Genomic DNA, 19,420 nt, shown 5'->3' with positions numbered 1-19,420 from the left:
GTACATAAAAGTTAATTATACGAAACAAATGAGTTTCTCAGGTGAGTCGTGCCGCTTTATTGTAACTTTTTAGTTTGGTAGAAATACAGGGACAGTTGCCAGCACCTGGCAAACAGCCAAACAAATAAAAACCCCAGAAATGAAAAAGCAATAAACCTTAAACTGTGATTAGATTTACAACAATCTTATTTGTACTGGTGTAGTGAAAAAAAAAGCTTTTGTCTGATGAAATGTAATTTGATTTAGCAGCATGCAGCCAGTGAGTTGGGGACATTAGAGTGCGGGGTGCTGGTGGCTGCCAAGACCACAAACAGCTCTCTCTCACCCAGACGGCCACCCAGGTGGGCGAGATGAAAAAAACCAAAAAAAAACCTAATAATAATAATAAACATGTAATGGATTTCATAGAGTTGTTTGGGGAGACATTTTGCACTTAGCCCACTTTTGTGTTTTCCACAAACTGAAAAATAAGATTCACTGTGAGGCTACAGAGCATGCAAATGTAATTTGAAGGTCATTATTTAAAGAGGGAAAAAAAGGCTTTTAAGTCCTGTCTTCTGTGTGCTTACATCGGTGCTGCTTTGTTCCCTTAAAATGCTATTACAATAATTAAAGCTTATCAATTTGGAGGAATTAGCTGGGAAGAAAGAAAGCAAAGAAAAACAGGCAAAACAGGTGCAATGATGGTGGGAAAGAAGGGAGGAAAATGAAATAAATATTTGACCAAATGTTGGCAGCACAAATAATTATTTCAGTCAGTGGAAATAATTTGAGCTGAAGGATGGAGAATATACGTGCAAACAAGCATATAATGAAGGAAGGAAAGAGGGAAATGATGTATTATCCTGTGTGCATTTATTTAGTTTCAGGATTACCTGGTTCTTTAACATACATGTATAACGCAAAAGCAGACTAACAACTACATTTAGTAAAGAGAAATGCAAAACTAAAAGGCTTATGTCAATTGTCCATGCAAGCACACATAATTAAATATAGTATAGGAAACTGATAAGGGGCAGAAAACGATAGAGCCAGTAGAACCAAACAGGCACAGCTAACACAAAGTCTATTTTCGATATCAGGCAGTGGCTCTTTATGCTGTGTCCTTGTGCAAGACAACTAACCCCAAGTTGCTGCAGCTGCTGTGTCAGTGGTGTATTAATGGGATTAATGAATATTGATCCATCAATTTATGTAGAAGCCTCTGCCATCAGTGTGAATACAGTATAAGTGTGAATGGGCAGGTGTGACGCTTTTCTAGTCCCTTTACTGCTAAGTACACTTACAAGCTCAAGTCCATTTTCCATTTATCCCCACTTCTCACTATATATTAGGAGAATATTATACAGGAAATTTGCCATTTTGTAGTGCTATCTGAATTATGAGTGAGAACTATGTACCCTATAGTGGACTGTAGATTGTATCCTATAATGCATTGTGAAAATGGTCACTAACCAAATAAACCAATATACAAGGCATGTATAGCGATCAAAGTTTTAGCAGGGGGAGGTGATGATTAAATGCTCTTATCCATTTTGGATGCAAACCTTTGTGCAAACTTATGTGAAGGGTATCGGAGGTGTGACGCTGGAGGATTCAGAACAGCCAAACATTTGTTTTGGTTTGAAATAATGCTGGTGCTCAAGGGTGACATCTACTGGATCAAACATTTGTACAGTCTTGATTTTATATTGTTTTATAAATGTTTTACCAATACGTATGAGAGGCATGAGACCTTGTTTGAATGCACATATAAATGAGTTGTAGCATTAAAATATGTTCCATAATTTTATTCAAGAATAATGTATTTCATATGTATTTATCAGGCAAGGCCAGTTGGTATTAAATAACCATTCACATAAAGCCAATAAAAGTGCTTTACAGCTTTAAACTAAACAGTAATAACATTCGCCTAGAAAAGACATCACAATGCGCATATGCTGTTAGAAATTATATATGTTTTAAATATAAGAGAAATTTAAATTGAGAGGTGTCAGAAATAATACAATTATTTTTCTGTTTTAATTTTGTATGAAATTATATTAGAATATACAGATATGGAGGTGCTGGTGGCACAGTGGTTAGTGTGTGACCCCAGATATGGAGGCTCAACAGATGTGGCCCAGGTTTGACTCCAGCCTGCAGCTCCTTTCCTGCATGTTAATCCCCACTCTCTCTCCCTGATTTCCATCTCTCTCCACTGTCCTATCTCTCCAATAAAGGCACTAAAAGCCCCCCCCCCAAAATAAATCTAGAATATGCAGATAAAACATTCAGTATTTTATTAATTAATATTAAAAAACATATAGTTTTAAATTGATCCCAGATGGGTGTGGCTGCACTTTTTAATTGTGTGACAGCAATGACATAATTACTAGTGTCCGACCAAAAGGAGAGTATCATCTGACAGTGTTTTTTATTGCGCATGTGAGCTCAGTTTATTTTCCACGACAAAACTTCCTATAACGGTAGCAAAGAGTAGTGAATGGATGCATGAAATTGGACAAAGACACACTCAGGTGAGGTGAGTCAGGGACAGATGTGATCATTTGGGCACAGGTAAAAAAAACAAAAAAAAAACAAGGACAGGGCCACGATCACTCATGACACACAAAGGAGGGAAAAGAGAAAAACAAAGGGAACACTAAGAAAAAGCTTGTTTCCCTCCAGATAACAAAATCAACTGTAAACCTAAAATCATTACATTTATCATGCACATAAATGGAAACCCATAATAACTTACAAACTAGAATGCACATTTAGAGATTGTATTTGTTTATTTTAGTTTTGGGTTAAACAATTATGCAAATGTAATATTTGAAGCTGACACTGTATTAGGAGTAATGGTTCATTGTGCCACTGTAACTATCCATTGCCTCTCCAGGACCTTTCTGTTAGAGCTGCCTCTCTTCCATCATGTTGTCCACCCTGAGGCAGGTATGGATTTATTATAGAGCACGTTCCTACATACACAAATCCAAGTCCCTTCTTCAGCTGTAACAGCTTTGTGCAGCCCATAATTCGTCCCCCAAGCTTTCAGTGCCGCTTCAGAGTATCACTGCCCTCTAATAAGTACCAGGCTCACCACGTTTATAAGGGCCTGCCTTTTGGTTTATGTGGGAGCTGTGTGCAATTGGTTGTGGTATTATAAAAGAGAAAGAGGCAGCAATGGAAAAAGAAAAGATGGAGGGCACTCTCAACTTTACATATCTAAATCTGGCCTAAGCAGCTTTACTTTATTCTACGATGGTAATATTTAAATTTAGAAAAAGCTGAAAAACACAACACAAAAAAAGCTGGTCTTAAATGCTAATTAGTTCAAATTGATTTTGACACTAAGGCGCACTCTCACTGGACACATTGTCCTCTCCCCATTCCCCCTCTGGCCTGCACTCACGTCTCCAGAACTAACCGGGCCTAAGCACCATTATCTCTTGTACATAACATTGTACTTTATGTAATTATGAAGGATGCAAAGAACATGACAGCTACTTTACTGACTTTGTGGTTTATTTTGTGTAATTTTAGTCAGAGACAGCCATGATTCTCTGAATTTCTCGCTAAAAGAAGGCTGTCCTCGTTGTGTACCCGTGTCAAAGCACACCTCTTCCAAGCGTGCCAAAGCCAAGGAAGTGTCCCATGTTTAAGCATGGATTGGAGCATTCAGACAAGTCAAACAAACTGGACTTTAATTTTTCATTTTTATTTAATTTTACTGTATTGATCCCCTAAGGGGAAATTAGGTGTTTACACTCTGGTGAACATAACACAAACTTTAGGGGTGAAGCGTGCTTAAGCACAATAAGGAAGACCCAATGTTTTAATTGAGGCTGAAACGTTCCTTAAATAAGTAAGCCTAATATGTTTTCAATGGGCTGTTTTTATGGTTGAGTGCATGCATGGGTTTTGAGTGTATATGCATGCGTGCAAATGATCAGTTATTTTTTCTACGAATCGGAGCGTTAAAATCTATGTTAGTGGGTTACACTCTCAGCAAAGGCTAACCACAAGAGACACCCCTGAAGTCTGCGTTTGCATCTTCAGACTTCACACTGACATGCCTGACTTTGTGTGAGCCTTTGTTCAGCTCTTGCACTCGGGATCTGGAATGAGATGATGAAGATGAGATTTGGAAGGCATGATTATTGAAAGACCTTTAATAAGATGCATGAGGAAATGTTTGGCATTATGAGCACTATTAAAGTGAGGGTGAGTTACTGATCCAGGATTGGAAGGTGATGGTAATACTTTTATCACAGACATATACAGAAGAATCACAAAAATAAGGCTCACGTCCTAATTGTCAATGCTCGAGGTCTTGCAGTGTGCAGATGGCAGCTGCACTTTTCACCTGATGCAGGTTTTAGTACATTGACTCAAAAGACACCCTTGCTCTTGAACTACTTCCACAGAGTATGTGTGCTTCTGTAAGTGAATGAATACGTGTGTAAAAAAAACCAGTTTTTCTATGTCAAAGGAAGCGTGAGAACAAGGTCACTCTCCTGAGTCGAGGAGTAACAGTGAGAGGAAGTAAAGATGAATAAACGAGGGCAGGAGTGATGAGTAAAAAGAAGAAGGAAGGAGAAGAAATGCTGATGCAGAGAATTCAGTAGTATTGGCTCTTTGAGCTAATTAAAGGGCTAAAATCAAATTAGCATTGCACTGTATACAGTTACAGCTAATTAAGAAGCGTTGTAAAGTGGGGCAGATGGTCAGGGATGAGGGGCAATCATTAGTAAAGTTATTTGGGCCTGGGATCTTACTGGAATTCTTCTTCTATGACATGATTAATGATTAAAATACTCAGAAACATTCGCATAATGTAACACCAGTGTCATCTTTTCCAGTAAGATCATTTTCTTAGAGATCTGATTGTTTGCTCTCATTTCCTTTATTTTAGGATATGGTTTAATGAAACACATTTAGTTATTGATGGTCTTAAAGCTAATTGGTGGGTCCTTTAGATTATAATGTTAGTTAGGAGATAGCTCTTCAGGCTTCATAAATTGAAGAGAATATCTGATCTGACATGTTTCTACATCTCATGGTTATGAATGCAGTAAACTGGAGCACGTGGAGCATCTAATGGAGACTGTGATGTGCCATTTTGCTAATCTTTACTTGGAATAACAACCTTTTCTGTTCAGGGGATTAATATGTGGAGTGATTTACCTGGAAGCAGACTGGAGTCCTTTTAAGTTGAAACTGAATTTTGTATGTATGATACTGCTCTTCCTGTTTACTGTGTAGAAATCCACCCAAAAAAGAAAATGAGCTGAAAGGAAACCGGGAGAGTGATGGCAGAAAGGAGGTAAAGTCCCCAAAAAAGGTAAACATTGGTTTGTAAACTATTTAGGTAGTGCCAGGTGTTTGTTTTACGCTTGCCAAAAGCAAATCCAGCAAGAAAACACACTAGTAATTCATTCAAAACAATATAAATAATTTATTAATGCTAAGAATATCTTCTTAGCATTAGAAGAAACAGAGACAGAGAAACAGAGACAGAGAAGAAACATGAAAAAAAAGTTGCAGTTTCACATAGCTGTGCTAACTCCAAGACAAGATCCCAGACTAAATTGCTAAAACGAAAGCCCAGAAACATATGGACATTTTTGGATCATTTTTGACTTTATTAGATGGGACAGCTGAAGAGAGACAGGAACTGTTGGGAGGAGAGAGTGGGTGTATGACATGCAGCAAAGGGCTGAGGTCGAAATCGAAGCAGCAGCTGCTGCGATGAGAACTGTGAGTACAGACAAGAACTATACATGGGTACATCCAACATATAACCACTGTAGGCTATCAGCGCTCTAAAGCCCGGGAATTTTGACTGGGATTTGCCCAATCAGGCAGATGTTGCCAGCACATTCACTCAGCATACAGACTGCATATTGTAGCTCTTTGCCTACACTTGGCATCCACAGTCTGCAGCATTCAAATACTGATAAGTGCATTAATTAGTGTGACAATGGTAAAAACATGAAAGCTTTGAAATATATAAGCATATGCCTGTGATAACAAACAAATCAGTTATTAACCTACTTAATCCAATGTTCTCCTTTTTATTAATGCATTTCATGTGAAATTGGTTGAACACCTATAATATGAGGATAAATGAATCACCTGAAATCTGTGTGATGCTCCTATGACCATTAAAAAAAAAAATTCATAATGTAAATCCCACCCGTACAAAAAAACACTCCGAAACAGATCTCATGTTATTTAGCCTTTATTAAATAATAATAATAACATTAAAAAAGAAATTCTTCTGTACAAAGTCTACAAACAAATGTTTGAGTTATCTGGCCAGTTCCATAGATGTGAATGTAGTCTGTTTGTGTGTGTGTGTGTGTGTGTGTGTGTGTGTGTGTGTGTGTGTGTGTGTATCCATCGCAACATAAGAGGTAATACTTTGTGGACTTCCAGAGGGAAAGATTAAAAAAACAAGGAGTGAGGAAAAAGATAGAGAGAGAGGTGATAGGTGAGGCATGTGAGGTGTGTGTGTGTGTGAGAGTGTTTATTTATTAATGTGTTTTATTGTAGCCAAACATACACACAAAGTCTCACTGATCTGTGATTTCTGTTTCAGGTGTTTGTGTCAGAAGTAGCAAAACAGAAGGAGAGAGCGAGAGCTAAAGAAAGACATTAAAAGAGAGCTCCAAGGCACTTGGAAAACAGTCCGATGAAAACATAGTTGATGGACAGAGAACCTTTCTATCTCTCTCTCCATTTTTACCCCCCTTTTTTATTTCTGCATCCTTGGTCGTCTTTTTCATAACCCCTTTATATATAGTTGTTTTTTTTTTTCCAACAGGCATCTTATTCTTGTCCTTGAAAGAGACATCTATTTTGTTGTTTCTATTTGCTCCACAGAGCCCATCAACTCAACCTGATTATTTCAATATTCTACAAAACCAAAAAAGGACGTTCCTCCGATTGATCTTGATTCATCTGCTGAGGCCGAGAAGAATGAGAAAAAAACATACAAACAAATATCTGGATCTCTTGCTTTCTGTCTTAGTTCTGTCCTCTGTTTCTTTATTTATTTTGTTGTCTGGTGGTCTCTCTGTGTTGTGATGCAGCAACGTCGTGAAGCTGACAGCTTCATTTTGTTTATCTTTTCGCTCTTTGTCCTCAGCATCCATCAGCTGAGTATCTAATTAATAATGTTTACATGCAAAGAATCACCTGTCTAAAGGCTCGCCTCCATTGTTCATGTATGTAATAATGGACACCTTCTATAGTCTTTGACTGACTTTGATGAGAAGTTCATCTCGTGAAGTTAATTAAAATCTAACTGACGAACACGTTGCTGCAGGTGTCTATTGCGAGAAAAAATAGAACCGTCAGGACTATGCGACTTCTCCTGCATGTAAACTTAACCACCAAAAGTTTCCCCTTTCTTTCTCTTTCTAATTGTCTGTTCATCTTTGTCCGTGTGGTTGTGTTCATTTGTGTGATTGTGTTTGTGTGTGCGCGTGTGTGTGTTGGTGTGTGTCTCCTCCGGTTCAACAGTCTCTCCAGCAGCACTGGCTCTCCTCGATGGCTGTCCTCCGATACAGCGTATACTGTAGTAAGCTTAAGGCTCGATTGTGTGTCCAAGAAAGTCGTCGGTACGATTTCAGTTCTCCTCCTGTAGTCGTTCCTTCTCTTCTGTTTGAGTGTCCTTCATTCAGGGGGAGACAAATAGCATGTTGGACAAAAGGCAGTCTGATTTATCAATCCAAGTCCATTTTCTGCCTTCTTTCAACACTTGTTCAGTCCCCCTGTGAACAAGCACCGCTCTTTGGCAATCCATAGGTTGCAATAAAACAATCACTGACATTTTTTTTTCACACAGTGTCTGTCCCTCACTTGGGCATCATACAGTCTGAAAAGCAAAAAAATATAGATATATACCAAAGACAAACTCTAGAATACTGAATCTAAAGCACAACTCCATAACAGCATGTTAGATTTAGATAAACCTCTGATTTTCTGTCTTCATCTTCCTTTTACTTTCCTCTATTCTTTGTAAAGACTGATAATCTGTAATGGAAAAAAGTGTCAAAAGAGAAAACCACTAAAGTAACAGTAAAGGACCATGGAGTCCAACACGATGCTAAAGAAAGTCTAAAAAATGGCGCAAGAGCTCTACAGGGCGGCTACAAACTGAAGCTTTCTTAACCTTTTTTTCCCCAAACTGACACAAGTCTAAAACAAAACAAAAACAGTCACCAATACTCTTCTATGCCACTGGTTTCACAAAGCGCAGACCAAGGGCAGACAAAGGAGCGAGCAAGCGCCATATGGCAGGCTAATGGACATTGGATCACCCAGAAATTATATCTAAAACTTTAAGAAACCAAAACAAAAGGTCCTTTTTCATCCTCTTCTCCTTCTCCTCCTTTAAACATCTTGTTTCATTCTAGTTCTGTGTTTTGATATCTTTTAAACTTCTTTAGGGGATAAGCATTCTATTGATATGTGTTGATTTCAGTCAAAAGTACCCACTGGTGCTGCAGCCTTCACGAACAGTTAGAGGCGGCACTTTTTTGATTTCTGCATGCCATCTCTATTGACCACATTCAAATTAAAGCAAATTTGACATCACTCTGATGCAAAGTCAGGGGTACATGTCAGTGAGATTCTCTTCTTCATTAAGAATCCAATTTCCACCATTTTCACCAAACAGCCCAGCCTCTGCTGTCATTTGTGGTTCCAAATGTCCAGATTGTCATAGGTGCTGTTGTCCTTCTCACTCCAAGCTTCATTGCAGTGGCTGGTGGGTTATATTCAATGGTACATCTGTCATTCATATTCATCTAGTCATTCCTTCATTCATTCACAGGCTTTTAGAATCACGCAGACTCTCTCCTGCAGGCGGAGGAGATAGTACTGTAGGAAAGGGAGACTGAGGTCATTGTTCCCCAAGTCTCTAAGTTTATAGGGGATATCAAAGTCCCCACTGGCACAACAAAGGTAGGGTAACTTTGTGTTGAATGTTTCCCCATGAGACATCAGAGCAGGGTTTTAGGAAGGGGACGCTGGGGTTGATATAACAGATAGTGATTCCTTTCAGTCTTTTCCTTGACCAACAATGTAACTACTTTTGCAGGGGATCACTGGTAAAGTCTTTACCCATCGTCTGCCACCTCTTCATGCCTCTGAGCAGCATCTCTGCTGATTTATCTTTACTTTATGCTTAATTCCGTCGTACAACTCAAAGTTGTAGTTCTCCAGCGTGGTGGAGGAGCGCGAGGAAAGCCCACTGTAGGAGCACGTGCAGTAGAGGAGCAGTCCCGCACAAACTGCACCAAGCAGGACACCGAGCGAGCTCATCACGATAATGGTTAGGAGGATTGGGTCCAACGTGTAAAGCCAGGCATTGTCCTTGTCCTTCTCTGAAACCAGGGTTACAGAGGGGGGATCCACATCAGAGGAGGATGGAGTGGAAAAAGAAGAAGGCCATCCTGGAAAAATATACCCTGAAAAAAAAAAAAAACAACACCATAATTTTAAAACAGCTCAATCAAAGAATGAGACACTGATGCATCTATTTGCAATTACTTTACTTCGAAAACTAATATCAGTGACTGTGTTTTTGAATTGAATTAAGTTGAAAAGACTGAGACAATCTGCTTTGATGAGACAATCTGCTTGGCCTGGCTTTGGGGGACAATGGATGAACCAAACAACGAAAAGCCATCACCAACAGACCTTGGCTTTGAGTCTTGTGTCAAAACTAAACCATGTGAGAGACAAATCAGATGCTCCTTTGGGTAAAGGAATAGCATGATGGGTAGCGATGGGTAAACACCTGAGATGCGCATGGCGTGTTAAAAAGCTTCAGTATCTGACAAGCTGGTATGAGGTTTAGAGCTCTTGCCCTGTTTACACCTTTCAATACCATCACTGCTGGGTGATCAGATCACAATTAGACAGCCTTGATGTTTAGTGTGAACACACCAAAATGTATCCTGACGACTCATTGAGATCCCATCACTCAGGCCACATACGGTGGCCTGGGATTCTCTTGTCCACATTGGTTTGGTAGTGTTCATGTGTCCTAGGCCACATTCAGGACCAACCAGCTCCTGCAACCACATGTCGATGTGTCCTTAGGCAAGACACTTAACCCTGCAGTGTGTGAATGAGCATGAATAGAGTGTTTCATTATTTCATCATTTTCATCATCATTTATTTTATTATCCTCTGAAAAAAACATTGAGAAAGAACCCTCATTTGCAGATAAAACAAGTAACAGCAAGACATAAAACAAGTAGATGAAACAGGAAGTGCAGCCGAATCTAATACTGATGGACACTATACATACCAACCTCTACCATGTTTCAGTGAATGGGTGTGACTCTCAGCGTAAAAAGCACTTTGGAGTAGTCAGAAGTCTAGAAAAGCGCTTCAGGTCCATTTACCATTTAAGCTAACTTAGCAGTAGCAACACAGTCATAAAGAAATAACTGTGGTCTTCCCTTTCTCCAAAGTACCACAGTCTTGCTTTGGGGAAATTAATTTAAGAGGCAAATGTTCCACATTATCGCTGATATATTCAAGAACAGCTAATTCTGTTCACCACAGCCCCAGTTGTTATTGACTTCAGAAATATGGAAACATAATGAAAAGAATTACAGTAAAGGTGCTCTCTGGTGTCTCGTGTGTGCTGAAGTGTGCACATCTAGTTGGCATAAGCAATCATGCTAATCCACTTAATGAATGTATACTCATGAACAAGCCAATCCGCAATTAAGTAGTGCATTTAGAGTGTTTTATGGAAGAACACACACACAAACAGGAAAGTAGTAAACAGACAGTAAACAGACTTGTTTAGTGCGGCAAAGGCTGAGTACTCTTCTTGTATCTGTCAGGGGGAACACACACACACACACACACACACACACACACACACACACACACACACGCACACACACACACACACACAGGAAGTAAATGGTGATTGTAACAGACAGATGTTTTGGAGGTGCCCAGGAGGAAGCTGTCTGTCTCACTTTGTCTGCCACAGAATATGAAAGAGGATGAAGAGGGAAACATATACTAGCATGCCCACATGAACACACAGAAACACACTTTTGAATGTCCTATAGGGCCTGACCAACATGGGCTTTTCGGGGCTGATACTGATAACGATATTAGGCCAAGAAGAAATCCAATACTGATATATCGACCAACATTCTTCTTAGATCTATGTTTGATCTGTAGAGCAAGATAGATAAAGATATACACATTTATTGTGTTGATCCCTCAAATGCATTATCATACACTTGTGGAAAGATATATAAGGAAGACAAGATGGTCTTTCAACTGGACAGTAACTGTTGATGTATGCTGGAGAATGATACTTGTTGGAATATATATGCCAGTGAGGTGTCTGTGCATATTCATCCAATGGGAGCACGTCTGTAATAAAATTAGTTGAAATTAAAAGTCACTGGAAATGCTTTAATTTAATCAACTGGCTGATTAATCAGCTGGGCTCTACACTAACCACACTATATTAAAGAACAAAGTTGCTATAAGCTTGTGGAAAGACTTCCAAATTATTTTTGGCTGAATTGAGATCCATACAATTATAATGTTTTTTTCATCACTGATAGGGTTTAGATTTGCCCATGGGGGGCTTGATGACAGACTGAGGTGCTGTAGCATAATCCCATCGTCTATAGCACAACAGTGATATAAGAACACTGAGCACTTTCGCTTCTTTTGTTCTCTTGCTGAAGTTTTAACATGACAATCTGAACTTTTCCGATTTAGCATAACTGAGCAAATAATATCATTCTGTGGTAGACTGAGAGGAAATAGGTGGACAGTGCCTACTAGCTAACTTCCACACACACACACACACACACACACACACACACACACACACACACACACACACACACACACACACACACACACACACACACACACACACAGGAAGTAAATGGTGATTGTAACAGACAGATGTTTTGGAGGTGCCCAGGAGGAAGCTGTCTGTCTCACTTTGTCTGCCACAGAATATGAAAGAGGATGAAGAGGGAAACATATACTAGCATGCCCACATGAACACACTTTTGAATGTCCTAACACATTCTACCCCATCTACACACACACACACACACACACACACATGCAATCCAGATATCGCTTGTCCCTGTTCCCACTGGGTTTATCACTGTGGAACTATCAGTAGAACGGAGAGCCGTGGGCATGCCTCCGCTTAAAGAGCTTTTCCACTGTTCTCTTGGTGAGACTTGTAAAACAGCCGGTATTGCCTCAGGCAGAAAAGAAAAAGAACAGAAGGAGAAAAGAAGACTCACCTTCATCGATGGGGGGATTGTGGTTGAAAATTGGCTCTTTTTCGAAATCCATAGGTCTGGGGTCTGTTAAAAAGACAAAGGAGAATAACGCGATCAATCCCAACCATTCAGTCAAATCTGACACATGTCATGATAACACTTCTCAATCTTTTTGCACTCTCAGTTTATTTGTAGAAGGAAATCAAGGTACCAAAAAAGCTCTAAGACTGAGCGATGTGGTTGAAACTTTTTAAGGAGATCATGGCAGCAGATCTCCCACAAACCCTTTTATTCTTTGCTTGGTCTATCAAGGGAAAATAACATTGGAGATTACTAAACATTTCAGTGACACTACCTGCTCAAAGCCAGGAAGTTTCATTATGTGATAAGCATCAGTGCTCTTTTTTATTTGCTTAGAAATGAAACCAGAGTCAGGAGATTGAGGGAATCAGCAGAGAGATATAGAGGAGAGAAAAGAAGCAGAATTGGATACTAGGGTGTAAAAAAAAACAAAAAAAAAACGGACAAAACTGTTTCATAAAAAAATATCATTTTTATTACCTTCACATTCCACACAATACATTTTCTTGTTACTCGAAGACCATGAAATTCAACAAGCTAATATACCACATTATACTTCCCAGGCAGGCTGAAGTGCAAAGCTTTGAAAGGTTTGGAAGCTCAATTCTGTTTTATTTAAGGAAATTGATATTACAATCCTCGGGGGAAAAAATAGAGCCATATCTGAGCTGCTGATAATTATTTATTGCTGGGATAGACGAACCAAAAACACATCATAAAGAAAGAACGTAATAGATATTCAACAGAGATGAGGTGAAAAACCAATCTAGGAGATCTGGAAAACGATAAGAGCCTAATTTCCTGTTTTAGATAAGATCACATTTTTTATGAGACAATTGAGACCGACTTTAAGAACTTCCAAAACTCTTCAGTCTGTAAATAATATTAAGAGATTATGCTTTTAAATAAACCCAGCTACCTGTGAGGTGAAATTATCTGCAGTTGGGATATATATGAGGTATTTTCTTTAGACTTATGAAATATAATTGCATGTGGAAATGTTTAAACTCAGAATTGGCTTCCAAACTGAATAAGACGATAAAGAAAGAGTCTTCCGTAGTAATAAACAAAGATTCTGCAATTTGAAGTGTTTTTTTCCTCCATTGTTCGATGTGTAGAGTTTGCTTATCTAATTATTTGACTGTGAGTAAAGATGCCTCTATTGGCTCTATCTCTCGTTCAATATTTAATTTGCTTGAAGTGCTTGACAGTGCAATCCATAGCGAGTGAAAAAGACAATCATAAAAGTCAAAGTCTTTCCTCCTCGGAGGCATCGAAAGTGCACGGAAATAGATACAACAGAGATACTGTAAGGCTGAAGCCAGGGATGAACATTTATGCATTTTACCCACTATAACGGTCGTATTCAGGGAGTGTAAAATGCAAACTCATTGAAGTTCAACCCTGGCTGAGACAATGTTTCAGAAAGATCTGTCTTTGCAGCTTCCAGCAACAACAAATCTTCCTGATTCATACAAAAACTCAATATAAGAAGAATAAATAAAACACCATTTACATATTGTAAACTCATTCAATAAAAATGACATCATCAAGGTTGCTTTCCTATAAACTCCACTGTTGTACTGTACCACTAATATGAGACAGCAGTAATGAGTGTAGATAACAAAGGCATGAAATACAGTTGTTGAAAGAATACAAAACTAACCAGACGGGCGTATCAAAAGATGCATGCAAAACCTCAAAGTACAGTTCGGATTGTGAAAATGTCTTCAAAAAATATTGGCAAAAACTAAAGAAAGGTTTTGCGATGTTCGTCTATGTAAAACAAATCAACTCAGGTTCTTGAGCAAGGTTGTCCCTAAAATAATGGACACCTTATAGGTTTGTTATGGCTGTTTCCGGTATTTTTACACTGCAAGTATATAGTATATTATGGAGGTCTGATTGAAATGCACCCTTCATGTAAGACTCTGGTTATCACATGCACATAAAAGCATCTAATCTGTCTTCTTTTATGTCCTACAGTTTTTTTTAATGTACAGCCAACAACAGAACCCTCCAGGCTCTAAATTCTTCTTCGTTGCTGTTAATCACCAATGGAGACATAGCAAAAAGAAGCAGGATAAGATAAGATAGATGCTCGGACACTCCTTGGGCGACTCTTGAACACTTCTAATGATCCTGGCTTAAAGCCCTCAGGCTAGGATCCTGAAAAGCATCATCATGTGGATCTGAAAGGAGATTAAAACTCCCTGTAGTCCCATTTTGTCTCCACTGTCCAATTAGTAAAGAGAGGCATAAAAAAGGCGGCCCCTTTTTTATTCAGTCACAGGCATGGATGGCTCTTTGGCACCATATACTGATGCAGTGGGGGCCCGAGGACCTGTTAGAGTGCTTTCACTCGTAATATTTCTCCAGAACATAGAGTAGGAGGCTGAAGGGGGAAAAAAAGAAAAAAAAACTAGAGATGGCCGGAGGACTAGAAGTGCTTACTGCAGGGTTTTATGAATGCAATCAGCTCCATTAACTAATTGGAAATATTAAATGGCTTAAAGTAGTCTGTGATGGTGAGAGGAGAGAGGGGAGTTTGATTTAAAAGCACTGCATGAGAAGGCGCCAGCACATTTTCCAAATCTTGCAAAAAGTTTGACAGAGGGAGAGAGAATGAAAGAGAAAAGTGCATGGGTAGCACAACATAAATACAGCCATATATCATTTCTCCATTTGAATTTGGGCTCATATTGATTGTGTTAGAGCAGAGGGCTGCTAGAATGAGTAACATAATGTGTAAATCATACGCAAGTCGATTGAAATGGAAGGCAGAGGCGATGGATATGTAAGCACCAAATAACTAAAATACTTGTTGACTAAGGCACATAAGCACATTTTATGAGACACAATTCGATGAAATAAGTCGATAGGCAGTGCTGCAGAGTAGGTGCACTTTTTGAACACGCATGAAACAATGACTAAGTAACTGATTTCGATAGATTTTTTTGCTTTTACAGAGAAGCATTTGTAACATTGTGTGTGGGATTGTGTGCGTGCGGTGCTTATGTGTCTCCATCTCACAGTGTATTCTGCCAAAAGACATCTTTCATCTCCTTTTGTGTTTGAATCAACCTGCCCTCCTCCTTTAATTCTCCCCCTCCTTCAATCCAAAACCCCTAACCTGCCTCACTGTTAGCCCTCCTCTCAGAGTATAAGAGAAAAAAAAATCTATCTTTAGAAAGTATTTTTCTTTGTTTCTTTCATCTTCCAACATCTCTGGGCGCATTCTTTGGAAGAAAACGGGGTTCGCTTAATGGGCCCTTCTCCTCTGAGAGGTTTTGCTCTCTTCCATTTCTGCCTCTCATTTCCTCTCCTGTGTTTTTTCGCTGGGAGGATTTGCAATGAAGGGAAGGAGTAGAATAAGAAAAAGTAGTGTTTTGATAAAAGGGCTGGGGGATTGGGGCATGAACAAAATGATGTAGGGGAAAAGCACACAACGCAAGATTGTGAGCTGCTAAGAATCCCAGAAAAATAAGCACCACAGAGGTGTACTCAATTCCACAGACATGAATCTGAATACAAGGGGAAACTGAGCCTCTAAATCCCAAACCAACAGTATCGATGCATTTCTAGTTTTTACATCCATATAAATTGAAAGAACATACTAGTTTGCATCTTTTACAGTTTTTGTTGGATTTCACCTTGATGCTTTAAACATGTGCCTTTACAAATGGCTTTATCCACTTGAGATTTGACATCAAATAAAAATCAAGAAAGTTAAGATCATCTCAGTAAACAGAATTAATACGTATAAAAAAATAACACTGTGTTATAATACACCAAAAAGCACAAACAAGCCTAAAATGTTTGATTACAAAGAAAACAGTGGCATGTATTTCACAACCAGAACCAAACTTAACTTGTGTGTTTCTATCATGATTCACAGTCAGGGTAAGACATTTTCATAAATCATCAAAGCCTTCAATAAATGATTATAAAGGAGCGTAAAAGTGCCTTAGTTACTCTCAACAACCTAAAATGACATACAACCATTGTTCATCATATCACACTTAATGTGTTGTATTTTGCACATTTTTATGCAAACTTATCTTTACTACATAGATATGGGAACCTATCAACAACAATAATGAATGCAAAAACACAGTAAATCAGATGGTAAAAAACATTGATAAATCTGCATGAGTTGTGTTACAATAAGTTTTGCCCTGGACTCAGTCTTATTTGTCAAACCATGGTGGTTAAAATGATCGATTATCAAATTGTTAAATTGTCCTCTGGCATAACACAGAAAAATGTGTTGATGGTATAGGGTAAATGTTGCAAGAGAAAACGAAAACAGTAGCTTTGGAAAGTCAATAAAAACTCTTTGTTTCATTCAAGCTGTCTAATGAGTGCAGGACATACAACGTTTTGTTTGAACATTAACAGATACAGGCATTGGATTATCCACGAGATCCAGGCATAAACAACATCCATTCACACTTTAAAGGATCTTTTTGAAATGGGATTGTATGAGAATCTTGTCAATAGTAAGTGTATTATCAGTAGGAGATGCTGGTCAGCATGGCCCCTTTATTGAGAAACCATTAAGCGGACTGACACATACTTGACTGCAGACAAGGTCAATGTTACCACATGAATTAGCTGAAGCTTCCTAAAAAATGTTGTAGTAAGTACGCTACTTTTCGAAAACGTATCAGCCAGCCACTTTGTTTAAGCACTAATTTGTGATGCAGCATATACATGTTCCTCTGCCATGCAGCCCCAACATGGCAATGCTAACATACAACATTGTTTTGATCAAATAAACCTGGGGACAAATAAAGTTTTTTTGAATTTGAATTGAATTTGACCTGCATCTCCTGTGGCTCATACACTCACTGAAGAAGAGGACCTCACGCAATCCAATTAAAGAAAAAAAGAAGTTTTATATGAGGCACTCCCTCAATTCAATTCAAAAGGCATATCACTATGTAATAAAAATACTCTTTTGGCAACAAGGGCGAATCAATTATTAGCCAGTGAGGTGTCCGTGCATATTCATGTGTGTATGGGGCTTTGAGGTGTGTGTAGTTGCAGAGAGTGTGTTTTAGCTCTTGAAGGATGCCATGTAAGTTGTCCTGTCCCCTTTCCCCCTCATGTAAACCAGACAGAGAACAGCACAACACTGATTCCTCCCCAGTCCATGGATCAAAGAGGCCACTGACGGAGGATATTTGGCTGTCTTTGTGTCATGGCTGGACAGACAACATTAATTCTCCCAGCACCTTTTCCTGTTATACTCTTAATCTGTCCCTGTCAATCTGAGTCCCACGAATGACTCGAATGCCAGTGGACAAACAAACAGCCGCTTCATTCAGAAAGCCGAGGAAATAGCCTTCTCTCTTTATGCAGCATACACCATGACATCTGACTCCCTGTACCTGTGTGTAAATCTCCTCTCTGTTGACAGGGTCTTTAGAAGCTGCAGATCACAGCAGGGCAGACATATTCTTGTAGAGACGTAAAAATGGCTGACATTGAGCAATGCAAATACCTAGTTCACAATCTGTAAGTCAGTCTGCTGTACATATGATTTCCTTCTTTGTCTGATCATTATCCATTTTCTTATCAGGTGCGATTGTAGAAGTCAGTAAGTGCATCCCTAAGTGTACCATCTCCCCATTGAGGGCTGTTGGTTAACTTTAATAAGGAGTTCATTTTGCCAGTTGCAGCCAACCATGAAAGTCAGCAAGTTGCATCTGGCATCAGTTTATTAGATCAATCTTCATTAACAGGAATTGCAGCGTCTCTGCCTTGTTGATTTTCATCAGCCATGAGTTGAGACTATTTGGGATACTGCTGTAGATCCTTTACATCAGGAGGTTTTCACACCCTTAAAATGATACTATTCAGAGCATGTCCAGTTGTTCTCAACACTGGGGGTCGAAGTTGTCATCCTTCTCCAGTTTGATGGTCAACATGGGGTCAACACTTGGCCCAGTACTTGGGTACAGGTGGTTTTGGTTGGGGCAGTGGATCAGATTATAGCTGAGGTTTTGGTTCTGGTAGCAGTTTTGGTGACCTTGCAGATTTGGATGCTGGCTGTTGTGGTACATCACTGAATGATGATGACTGCTGCTGGTCTTCTGAGTCGCCCAGTGGTACCGATGGCAGCACAGAATCACCGCCACGGTTACGGTGACCAGCAGCAAAAGGGCACCGCCTCCCGCCAACACATAGTACCAGTAGGCAGGGAGAGGCTGTACTGCCACTGTGTCTACTGTGGGCTCCATCCCAGACATGGCACCCCCTGGAGGGCAGGAGGACACATTACTGGTTGGCACTATAGATTGGGGCAGGCATGCAAAATGCATTGGAGTTTAAAGCTGTAAATTATATTTTTGACCATTCACTAACCTTACCCTGACAACCACTTAGAAATATCCCATTCAACTGTAGCAAGGAAAGTTAGGCCTGTCAAGCTCTGGAGGTTTTTACATTCTGACTTATTGTGCATAGGGCGATAGTTCGAGCAAAACTATGTATTCAGAGGGAGAAGGGTTTTCAATGCAGCAAATAAACAAGGAATGGATTAAATGTTCGTTTTCTGTTCTATTCTAAGTTTTTGATTTATTAGCATGTCCAGCAGACTAGCTTACAACCATACTGTTGCAATAGCATTTCCTCCAAAGGTAAAGAGCTATATGCACTGACAAGGTTTCTTAAATTAAATGATAACCTCATTTTGGGGATTTAAACTATTCTTTTTTAAAATACAAAAGTATGTCTGCAATGAAGCATACTTATAACTGAAGTCTGACGAAGCTTGTTTTTTTTTTCTTCCAAGAAGGGTCACTTGATGGTTAAGGTGCCTAGTTTCCACCTAGGACATCAAGTTTTCAGCTATCATGAGGGCTTTAAAGCTATCAGTGGTCATCTTTGCAAGGTTCTTGAGTCAACCAGAAATGTTAAAGAAAAAATCATATTTAACAAATTCAAAGAGCTAATGTTAGTTCTTTGGCTATCTAAAATGAAGCGATTAATCTACCATTTCTGTGGACAAAAAAAAACTAAGTAGCCTTGACTCA

The 19,420-nt window shown here is 39.2% G+C and overlaps 1 protein-coding gene across 3 annotated transcripts in view; it reads right to left on the bottom strand.

Annotated features, from left to right (window-relative positions):
• Positions 1-6,213: 6,213 nt before the first annotated feature.
• The window catches only part of nrp2b (neuropilin 2b), a 95,311-nt gene continuing 82,104 nt past the window's right edge, over positions 6,214-19,420 (bottom strand). For 2 of the 3 annotated variants that reach the window (XM_079357400.1, XM_079357402.1), the window contains 2 exons: positions 12,318-12,380; positions 6,214-9,467 (listed from right to left, as the gene is read on the bottom strand). In XM_079357400.1, coding sequence (XP_079213526.1) covers positions 9,139-9,467; positions 12,318-12,380 — 392 coding nt within the window. In that variant the 3' untranslated portion in view covers positions 6,214-9,138. Of the gene's footprint in view, positions 9,468-12,317; positions 12,381-12,829; positions 18,643-19,420 lie in introns of those variants that run through there. The other variant, XM_079357401.1, reaches the window with a different exon arrangement.

Source organism: Symphodus melops (genome assembly GCF_947650265.1).
Source record: "Symphodus melops genome assembly, chromosome: 12".
In the NCBI taxonomy this organism is placed as follows: domain Eukaryota; kingdom Metazoa; phylum Chordata; class Actinopteri; order Labriformes; family Labridae; genus Symphodus; species Symphodus melops.
The sequence above is the reverse complement of the archived record's forward strand: the minus strand, read 5'-3'. Positions and strand labels throughout refer to the sequence as shown.